This window comes from Henckelia pumila, chromosome 2 (genome assembly GCF_033568475.1).
Source record: "Henckelia pumila isolate YLH828 chromosome 2, ASM3356847v2, whole genome shotgun sequence".
NCBI lineage: Eukaryota > Viridiplantae > Streptophyta > Magnoliopsida > Lamiales > Gesneriaceae > Henckelia > Henckelia pumila.
Window position 1 is genome coordinate 195,179,765 of NC_133121.1, and position 11,246 is coordinate 195,191,010.

General features: G+C 37.8%; 1 protein-coding gene across 1 annotated transcript; it reads right to left on the minus strand.

Annotated features, from left to right (window-relative positions):
- Positions 1 to 203: 203 nt before the first annotated feature.
- LOC140879302 (uncharacterized) lies at positions 204 to 3,313 on the minus strand. The gene is made up of 7 exons (XM_073282978.1): positions 3,167 to 3,313; positions 1,878 to 2,415; positions 1,738 to 1,772; positions 1,308 to 1,584; positions 926 to 985; positions 711 to 808; positions 204 to 293 (listed from the first exon to the last, which is right to left on the minus strand). Exons 1-7 carry the CDS (start codon positions 3,311 to 3,313, stop codon positions 204 to 206), a joined length of 1,245 nt encoding a protein of 414 aa, XP_073139079.1.
- Between the last annotated feature and the right edge of the window lie 7,933 nt (positions 3,314 to 11,246).

The following is an 11,246-nucleotide window of genomic DNA, read 5'->3' on the forward strand; positions in this document are numbered from 1 at the left end:
TGGGTATGACAATCTAAGGAAATAACACGCTCCGGAATAGGATTTCTATTGAGTTTTGCATGGTCATACCTCACTTGTGCCTTCACCGAAACGAAATGTTCGGAGTGGGTGGTGGATGAAGATGATGAAGCTCCGGCATGTCCCACGGTACGCGCCTTCTTGGGTGCCATGAAAGTATAAGAAGAAAACACGAAGCAATTGATTCAAACCCGGCTTGTAGAGGTTGAATCCGCAACAAAAATGCCTAAAATCCGCAACAAAAAGATGGTGGATGAAGAATTCTCCTTGGACACCTGCAAATTGGAGTGAATTTGAGATGAAAGTGTGGAAATTTGGTGAAATTAGGGGAAGGGACAAAATTGGGGGTTTATGGATTGAGTGAATTGAGAGAGAAGGGTGAAAGAAGAAGAAGAAGAAAAGCCTGCATATACGTGACAGAAGAGTTCGCGCTTGAGCGGGAGAAATTCCCGCTCGAGCGTGAAAGTTTTCAAAAGAAAACCTTTGGGACAGAGGGTTTCGCGCTCGAGCAAGAAAAGGTTCCGCTCAAGCACGCATATTTAAGTCGTATACTAGCCAGAAACTTTCATGCTCAAGCGAGAGAAAGCTCCGCTCGAGTGCAAAAAAAAAAAATTTGGGTCCTGCAAATCGATCGTGGTCTGGATTTTATCCATACTTTCTCCACGATAAATTTTCAACCTTTGACCATTAACCTTAAATTCGCCAGTTGTAGGACTTGTAATATCCACAGTGCCATATGGTAAAACTTGCGTGATTGTGAATAGTCCTGACCACCTCGAGTGCAATTTACCTGGCATAAGCTTCAAACACGAGTTAAATAATAATAATTGTTGGCCCACTTCGAACTCACGGGAGATTATATTCTGATCATGCCATATTTTGGTTTTTTCTTTATAATTCCTCGCACTCTCATATGCATCCAATCTGAGCTCATCTAGCTCATTCAGCTGCAACATCCGCTCCACGCCTATAGCATTAACATCAAAATTAAGAATTTAGTAGCCCATAAAGCTTTATGTTCAAGTTCAACAGGAAGATGACATATTTTTCTGTATAACAACCTAAAAGAAGATGTGCTTATAGGTGTTTTAAATGCAGTGTGATAGGCCCATAAGCATCATCTAATTTATTGGACCACTCTGTTCTATTGGAATTCATGGTCTTTTCCAATATTCTTTTCAATTCCCTATTTGACACTTCAACTTGTACACTGGTTTGGGGGTGATAAGCTATTGTCACCTTATCTGTGACCCCGTACTTACTCAATAATATGTCAAATTTATGATTACAAAAGTGAGTTCCTCCATCACTAATAATGGCCCTAGGTGTTCCATATCTTGCAAACATAATTTTTTTCAAAAATTTCACAACCACCTTAAAGTCATTAGTTCTACAAGCAAGTGCCTCTACCCACTTAGACACGTAATCCACCGCTACCAATATATATTTATGCCCCTCAGACACGGGAAATGGTCCCATAAAATCAATGCCCCACACATCGAAAACTTCACACACAAGAATATTATTCAAAGGCATCTCGTGTATCCTAGAAATATTCCCAACTCGCTGGCACTCATCACATGCAAGCACATAGTTATACGCATCTTTAAACAGTGAAGGCCAATAAAACCCCGATTGGAGAACTTTAGCAGCGGTTCTACCCGCTTCAAAATTTCCTCCAGTCGGTCATGCGTGACAATGTGTGAGTATATAACTTACCTCTTCCACTGGAATGCATCTACAAATAATACCATCTGCACAAATCTTAAAAATCAAATGATCTTCCCAAAAAAAATATTTCAAGTCAGAGAAAAATTTCTTTTTCTGTTGATAATTCATGTGCGGGGGAAGCAACTTACTTGAAAGATAATTGACAATGTCTGCATACCAGGGTAAATTTGTTACCTCAAACAGTTGATCATCCGGGGAATCGTCATGTATTACCTGCTTCTCAATCCCCTGATTTTCTAGACGGGATAGATGATCCGCAACTTGATTTTCAGACCCTTTCCTGTCAACAATTTCCATATCAAATTCTTGTAGCAATATTACCCAACGAATCAACCTTGGCTTCTCATCCTTCTTGTTCATCAAATACTTCAACGTCGAATGGTCAGTATGGACAATGACTTTGCTTCCCACGAAATACGATCTGAACTTGTCCACCACAAACACAACTGCAAGTAACTCTTTTTCAGTGGTGACGTAGTTCAACTGGGTGGCTGACAGTGTGATACTGGCATAATAAATCACATGTAACACTTTATCTCTCTTCTGTCCAAGGAAAGCTCCCAATATCGTGTCATTGACATCACACATCAATTCAAATGGAAAACTCCAATCCGAGGCCACAATTACTAGTGCACTGGTCAGCATCTGCTTTAGTATTTGAAATGCCTGCAAACACTCATTGGAAAAATTAAAAGGCATCTCCTTCATCAACAAATTAGTTAGTGGCTTAGCAATGGAAGAAAAATCTTTGATAAAGCGCCTATAAAAACCAGCTTGCCCTAAAAAAAATTCTTATTCCTTTCAAATTCGTGGGGAGTGGAAGTTTTTCAATCACTTCAATTTTAGTACGATCCACATTCACGCCTTTCTCAGACACCTTATGCCCTAAAACAATTCATTCTCTCACCATAAAATGGCATTTTTTTTCCAATTTAGCACAAGATTACATTCCTCACACCATTTCAAAACTTTTTTCTAAATTACATAAGAAATCATCAAAAGACGATCCAACCACAGAAAAATCATCCATGAATACTTCAATGAACTTTTCTACCATGTCGTGGAAAATAGCTAACATGCATCGTTGAAAGGTAGCTGGAGCATTACATAAACCAAATGACATTCGTTTATATGCAAAATTACCATATGGACATGTAAAAGTGGTTTTATGTTGGTCCTCTGGCACTATGGGAATTTGCATATAACCCAAATAGTCATCTAAAAAACAGTAAAATGAATGCCCAGCCAACCTCTCAACCATCTGATCAATAAAGGGGGGGAAAAGTGATCCTTACGGGTGGCATCATTCAGTTTTCTATAGTCAATGCACACACGTCATCCCCGTAACAGTCCGTGTAGGGATTAATTCATTTTTCTCATTTTATACCACAGTTATTCCTCCGTTTTTAGGTACTACCTGTATTGGATTTACCCACTCACTGTCAGAAATAGGAGAGATAATATCTGCAACCAAAAGTTGGATCACCTCTTTTTTCACCACCTCTTGCATAGCAGGATTGAGGTGTCTCTGCGGCTGAGTTGAGGTCTTGTGCTCCGCTTCCATCAAGATCTTATGCATGCACATGGATGGGCTGATTCCCTTTATGTCGGAAATGCTCCATCATATTGCTCGAATGTGCTCTCTGATCACTCTCAACAATTTTTCTTCCTCACTTCCTGTCAAAGAAGAAGAACAAATTATTGGCAATTTATCATTTTTAAACAAAAATAAATACTTCAAATTAGAAGAAGAGTTTTGAGTTCAAGAGTAGGGGGTTCTTCAATGGATGGTTTCAATGGATTAGGAATATGTCCCAACTCCCCTATTCTGGAATTAATGGATCTGACAAAAGGTTTAATTCCATCTAAATATCTTGCAAACCCCTCAACTTCTTCACACTCTCTCTCCTCATGCGTTGTTCCTGTCAGACATATTTCAAGTGGGTCTGTAGACAACTGTTCCTGCAACGTGCACTCAACCAACTCGTCAGTAACATCAATTCCAAAGCAATCAGAATTTTCCACTGGATATTTAATGCTTTGAAATGCATTAAAAACCACACTCTCGTCATTCATACGCAAAATAAGTTCACCTTTATGCACATCAATCATAGCTTTTCCAGTTTCTAAAAATGGTCTACCTAAAATAAGAGGTATCTCACAATCCTCTTCCATATCAAGCACAACAAAATCAACTGGAAAAATAAACTTATCCACCTTCACCAACACATCTTGTACAACTCCCCTAGGATACTTGATAATCTATCAGCCAGTTGTAGGGAAATTGTGATTGGTTTAACTTCATCAATCCCAAGCTTTTGAAAAAAAGAATAAGGCATCAGATTAATACTAGCACCAAGATCACATAGAGCCTTATTAAAGAAATAATTTCCTTTAGTACAAGGAATTTAAAAACTACCTGGGTCATTAAGTTTTGGAGGAAATTTATTTTGTAAAATAGCAGAGCATTCCTCCGACAACTTAACCGTTTCAAAATCAACCACTTTCTATTATTAGACAAAAATTCTTTCAAAAATTTTGCATAACTGGTAATTTGATCCAAATCATCTGCAAATGAAATATTACTATGAAGATTTTTCAAAATTTCCAAGAATTTTGCAAAATGATTGTCCAATTGCAATTTCTTTGATTGTTGGGGAAAATGGAGCTTACTCAAATCAACATTCTTATTAACATTTGAGTTAGAAGACTTACCTCATTTACCTGTAGGCAAAGACTCTGTAGAATTGGGATTTTCCTCCTTTTTCTTGTCAGTGCTTGGCTGCAATGCCTCCTCACCTTAGACACTCTGTTCCCATCCTTCAAATTGCAACCTTGTACCTACCATGATAGCATTCATGTCTCGTGGGTTCTTATCAGTATTACTAGGCAACTCTCCTGTTGGCCTTGTTGACAGTTGGGTTGCTATATGGCTCATCTGCGTCTCCAATTTCTGCAACATAGCTTCCTGATTCTGTAGCCGAGTTCAGTACTAGCAACAGAATTATCTGTAGGCTTCCAAGAAAAATTGGGATGATTTTTCCAGCCAGGATTGTATGTATTGTTGTAGGGTTTGTACGACTGCCTCCCTTGATTTCCTGCAAAATTCACTACATCAACCTCAAGTAACTGTTGCTCCTCTGGCATATTCACTTGTACTGGATTCACTGGTGCTGCCTGCATGAGTGACATCTGATGTGTAAGAGCATCTATCTTCACATTCAGAGATGTCAATGCATCGACCTCCAGAACTCCCGCTTTCTTCTCCTTCTTCAAATCCGACCATCCTACATTACTCTCTGTCATATTGCCAATGATCTCCCATGCATCCGCTGGCGTCTTTGTGAATAGACTTGCATTAGCTGCAGCAACCAACATAGATCGCACTGATGGATCGGCTCCATTATAGAATGTTTGAGTCTGCTGGCTTTGCGTGAGATTATGTTCTGGACACATTGATAAGAGCATTTTGTGTGCATTATTTTATGTCTATTTTGCATGCATTTTTATGGTCTCATAATGTTTTATGTGTGTTTTTATGTGATTTATTGCTTATGTGTGTATTTCACTCTCCGGGTTAATTTTATAGGAAAATGGATTTTTGAAGGATGAATTACGGAGCAGCCATGATACAAAATTTATTTTTTATTTTACAGAGCTCCAAATCCGATCTCCAATGTTCAAAATTAAGTTTAAGATGTTTTGAAGGTTATGTCCAAATTTCAGTTTGATCCGATTGCTAGAACTCAAGATATGAGTTTTTCAAAAACGTTGCGCGAGCTGGACACAAGCTGAAGCGCCCTAGGGGCTCTTCAGCTCCCGACGTCTTTTTTTTTCGAGAAGCTTTGAAGTCGAGAAGTGCCCCAGCACCTAAAACGAAGCGCTCCAGCGCTGCCTGTACAAGAAACCAATAGAATTTTTGGGAATTAAAAATCTTAACTTTCCGAGCTTTATTTTGTGGGCTTTCGAAGACATATAAATAGGAGAGTTGAGATCAGATTAAGGGGTTCCAATCGCACGACATCAGAGAGAGGCGGCTACAGGCTCCAAGCTTGGGAGAAAATTTCTACACTTTTTCTTCTTCTATTCTTCTTTATTTTTATTTATTGAATTATAATTTCAACTATTGAGTAGTTTTTCTTCAACCAAGACGACGTGATTGGGCCGAACAAATTCATGTAGAAAACGTGGATTTTATTTGGGATTTTTCAGACTTGATTTTATGTTATTGATTGTTAGATTTATTTTTGTCTTGTGAATAGCCTGATCAACTGTTTGCTTGCATGTTAATCTGTTCTAAGTCAACATAGGAGGGATTGATTTTGATCACTTTAATAATCAACACATGGTAAAACTGACCAGAAATAGAATTCGGTTTCAGTGTGCGGTTTAGGTGAAAACTGAATTTTCACAAATATTTAATGCATTCAAATTTGATTAGAATTACGAAAAATTAATCCGTCAATATTTGAGTAGGTTTTATTGTTCTAGAAATAGACCTTTGAACAAGTTAGGAGAATTCCTGTAATCTAAGATTAAATCTGAGTCCTGAATCGGCTACATGTTACATGATTTGTTCGGTACCTGCGTGTTTCTTGGTTGTCTCAATTTAATTATATTTATCTTTCAGTTATTTTAATTTTTATTATTTTTAATAATTAAATTTTTATTTAATTCATTGCATCCTTCTTTATTATTTTTGTCTAGATTAAGTAAAATAATTAATTCTTGAGAATTGACTACAGACCCTGTGGGATCGATAATTGGACTCTCTGTCCACTTTATTATTACTTGACCTAGTGCACTTGCTAGTAGACACCGAATTAAGCGGTCACACATCCTCAACATATTCTTAAATCTGGTCCATGCGGCATTCAAAGACTCCCCATCTTTCTAATTGAAAGAAATAATATTAGAGAATAGTTTCGCCATCTTTTTAGGTGGGAAGTACTTGTTCAAAAAAAGTTTGAACAAGCTGGGTCCATGTAGTGACAGAACCGGCAGGTAGATCATCCAGCCACTCGGTTGCATCTTCCTGTACAGAAAATAGGAATAACTGTAGTCTCACTGCATCAGGTGTTATCCCATTAAATTTGAATGTGTCGCATATCAACAAGAATCGCTCCAAATGAGCGTAAGGATCCTCCACAGAAGTGCCTCCAAACCGTGCTTGAATTTGGATCATCTGAATAATAGCAGGCTTCAGTTCAAAGTTGTTCGCCTCCACAACAGGACGAACGATTTAGATCCATAACCTTCAATAGGTGGGTGAATGAGGTCCAGAACTGTGCGATTATCTACCATCTATTCCTCTGATTCTGAATCAAGCTCTAGATTGATATTTCTCCTAGCTCTCCGAATTATGCTGAGTGTGCGCTCGATCTCCAAGTCAAGTGGCACAAGATCTTTGGCAGGTCGAGTGTTGTGCATACACGAGCAGAAAGTACCTAAAAATCAAAAACAAGAGAAAGGATCAGAATTCAATAACTAAAAGCGTAAAATAAAATTCTAGTCTCAAGTAAAATAAAAATTTTGATATCAATATCAGTCCCTGGCAACGGCGCCAAAAACTTGACCAACCGATTCAGTATTAAATAAATTCTAGCAAGTATACTAGGTCAAGTAATAGTAAGTGGACGATGAGTCCAAGTGTCAAACCCACAGGGACTGATTTTTGTGATTACCAAAATATGATTATTTGTGCTTAATCTAGACCAAGCAAAATAAGATGATTTGATTAATTTAATTAAAACTGAAATTACAAATAAATTACTAGTAAAATAAATTAAATCCAAATAAGAACGCAGCAAGACTTTGGGTAATAAATTCAATTAAGAAAAACTCAATCAAGACACATGCAGGTACCGAACAAATCATGCAAACATGTGGTAAATCTAGGATCCACATTAAATCTTAAATTACAACGGATTCTCCTAAATTGTTTAACAGTATATTTCTAGAACATGTTAAACATATTCAAATATTGACGGATTAATTATCTCTAAGTAATGTTAATCAATTTCAAATGCATTAGGAACTATGAGAATTCAGTTTTTACCTAAAACCGCATACTGAAACCGAATACTATTTTTAGTCGGTTTAACCGTATATCAATTATTGGAGTGATCAAAATTAACTCCTAATCTTTTGACTAAGAATCAATTAACAAGCAAGTAAATAATTGGCCAGACTATTCACAAGAACAAAATATAAATCCAAAAATCGATAATTTTAATAAAAGTCTGAAAATCCCAAACAAACATCCACTGTTTAACAATAACTATTCGGCCCAATCTCGCGGCCTCAATCGAATAAAAACGACTACTCACAAATCAACATAGTTCTCAAACAAAGTTTTCAACCATAAAATTAAAAATAAAAAGAAGAAAATAGAATTCTTCACTCCAATCTTCAGATGCAGCCGCCTCTGTTTGTCAAGAACTGGAACTGGGAACCCTCAAAATATGTTAAAATCTTCTATTTATATGGTCTGAATCCCGAAATAATAGATTTCCTTCCGCATAGAGAATCTTCCAAAATATTGCTTTCACGAAATTGCACTCGAGCGATAGAATGTCCCGCTCGAGCGCGATATTTTCTTCAACTTACTGGAATTCCTCTCGCGCTCGAGCGGGAAAAAGTCCCGCTCCAGCGCAACATTTTTTGCAATATATTGGAAATCGACTCGCGCTCTCGCGAGATAAAGTTCCACTTGAGCGCGCCATTTTATACCATCTTTTGTCTCATTAGCTCGCGCTCAAGCAAGAGAAAGTCTCGCTCGTGTGCGAGTTCTTCTGCTAGATTTTCCCTTGAATAATATATTTTCCTATAAAAATAACTCGGAGAGTGAAATGAACACGTAAGAAATAAATCATAAATAAAACACATAACAACACAATGAGACAATATGAATGCATGCAAAATAAACATTAAAATAACATAAAATAATGCACACAAAATGCATTTATTAGTCACCAATTATCTTATATTTCCCTAGATGTAGTACTTCCTATTTGCACACCGACAGGTCAGTTATCTTTAGTTAAATGACTTGTGGTGGGTTGTACATTGGAATTTTACGGTAATGTTTTGACGACAAATTTGATTATCCTATCCATGGAAGACTTCGATTGCATTTTGGGTATAGATGTGTTGACCGTTTATCGAGCGACAGTTGATTGCTACCAAAAAAAGTTATGCATTTCAATCCAAAAGATTGTGACAGTTGGTTTTTCTATGGAGGAGTGCGACCCATGATGTCATTGGTATCCGATCTGAGAGCCTGTCATGCTTTGGAGTCCGAAGAGGAAGGCTTCCTAATATATGCAGTAGATGCAACCGCTAGTAATGTTAGTCTTGAGAACATACCAGTCTTCTGTGAATTTCCGAATGTGTTCCCCTTGATGGGATTTCAGGTTTTCCTCCGATCCGTTAGGTGGAATTCGGAATCGAGTTTATGCTAGGGACATCCCCGATTTCTAGAGCGACGTAACGTCTGGCACCGTTAGAGATGCGCGAGTTGAAAAAAAAAACTGCAGGATCTTTTGGAGAAAGGTTATATCCATCCTAGTGTGTCTCTGTGGGGAGCAACAGTTCTATTTTTCAAGAAGAAGGATGGATCTATGCGTCTGTGCATTGATTACTGCTAGCTGAACCAGGTAACCATAAAGAATAAATACCCTCTGTCTCGTATTGATGATTTGTTTGACCAATTGTAGGGTATTTCCATTTATTCAAAATTTGATATAAGGTCTGGTTATCATCAGATGAGGATTCATGAATCAGACATTCCTAAGACGGTGTTTCAACCAGGTATGGGCATTATGATTTCCTAGTAATGCCTTTTGGGTTGTATAACGCGTCAGTGGTATTCATAGATTTGATGAACCACCTATTTTGGGATTTCTTGGATAAATTCATTGAGGTATTTATAGACGATATCCTGATATATTCTAACAGTGTGAATGATCACTTGATACACTTGAGAATTGTCCTACAGACTCTAAGGGAGAATCATCAATATGCTAAGTCGAACAAATGTGAATTATGGATTGATCAAGTAGTATTCCTTAGTAACGTGATATCCAGGGAAGAGATTTTTGTTGATCCGAGCAAGATAGAGTTTGTATTGAATTGGCTACATCCAACGTCAGTGGCCGAAACACACAGTTTTCTTGGTCTAACGGGTTATTATAGGCGATTTATCTCAAATTTATCTCGATTGGCTAGGACTTTGTCACAACTTACTCGGAAGGATGTACCATTTTAATGGTCATCGGACTATGAAGAGAGTTTCTTGGTGTTTCGTGGGCATTTGAATTCTGCGTCATTATTAGCTCTACTGTCAAAATCCGGAGGATATGTATTTTACATCGTTGCATCCAAGCTAGGATTAGGAGGTGTTCTGATGCAAAAATGGTCATTTCATTGCTTATGCATCCATACAGTTAAAGAAACACGAGGAGAATTATCTAGTCCATGATCTTGAACTAGAAGCAATCGTGTTTGTTTTAAATATTTGGCGGCATTACCTCTACGGAGAAACGTTTGAAATCTTTACGGATCACAAGATCTTCAAGTATATCATTACTCAGGAAGAATTGAATATGCGCCAAAGGAGATGGATGAATTTGCTGAAATATTATGATTGTGAAATCAAGTACCATCTGGGATCAGCTAATCTTATAGCAGATGCTCTTAGTCGCAAGGTAAGGTTATTTTCTCTACAGACCAGTGTTATTGCGAGTACCATTCAGGAATGTTGCTCGCTAGGATTCCATTTTCATCACAAGAAAGGTATGGAAAGTATTTGGGTATCTAGCATCTTATCAGAACCAGCGTTGTATACCAAATCAGAGAAACTCAGTTTTCTGACCTAAAAGTGTAGAAGTTAGCTAGACTAGCTAACTAAGACAACACGTCAGGTTTTGAATTTTAGGAATACGGTACCTTATGCCTATCAAGAAGAGTTGTGGTACCATAAGATGCCGATTTGAAAAATGAGATTTTAACCCAGGCTCACCGTAGCAAGCTAAGTATCCACCCGGGAAACACAAAAATGTACAAGGATTTGAGAACTAGATTCTAGTGGAAATGCATGAAGCGCGATGTATATAAGTTTGTGTCCAGGTGTTTAGTATGTCAGCAAGTCAAGGCTAAATACCAAAAACCTGGAGGTTTGCTTCTCAGTCTGCCGATTCTTGAATAGAAATGGGAGCATATCACGATAGAATTCGTGATCCATTTGCCTTTGTCTTCGAGGAATTGTGACGCCATATGGGCAGTCGTGGATAGACTCACCAAGTCAGCGCATTTCCTCCCATATAACCGAGATTACACCTTTGATCATCTGGTGATATTGTGCATCCAAGAGATAGTATGATTGTATGGTGTACCCGCGAGCATTGTCAGTGACAGAGATCCCCGATTTACTTACAGATTTTGGGGAAATTTTCAGAAATCATTGGGCACTAATCTGAGCTTTAGTACTTCCTATC

What these genes read in the sequence shown, in the direction of transcription:
- LOC140879302 (XM_073282978.1), bottom strand. Translation starts at nt 3,313, where the DNA reads ATGGAAGCGGAGCACAAGACCTCAACTCAGCCGCAGAGACACCTCAAT. An exon ending in CATTGTCAATTATCTTTCAA is followed by an intron (nt 1,773 to 1,877) that starts GTAAGTTGCTTC and finishes AGATTTGTGCAG; the next exon opens with ATGGTATTATTTGTAGATGC. An exon ending in TGATGGAGGAACTCACTTTT is followed by an intron (nt 986 to 1,307) that starts GTAATCATAAAT and finishes TTAATGCTATAG; the next exon opens with GCGTGGAGCGGATGTTGCAG.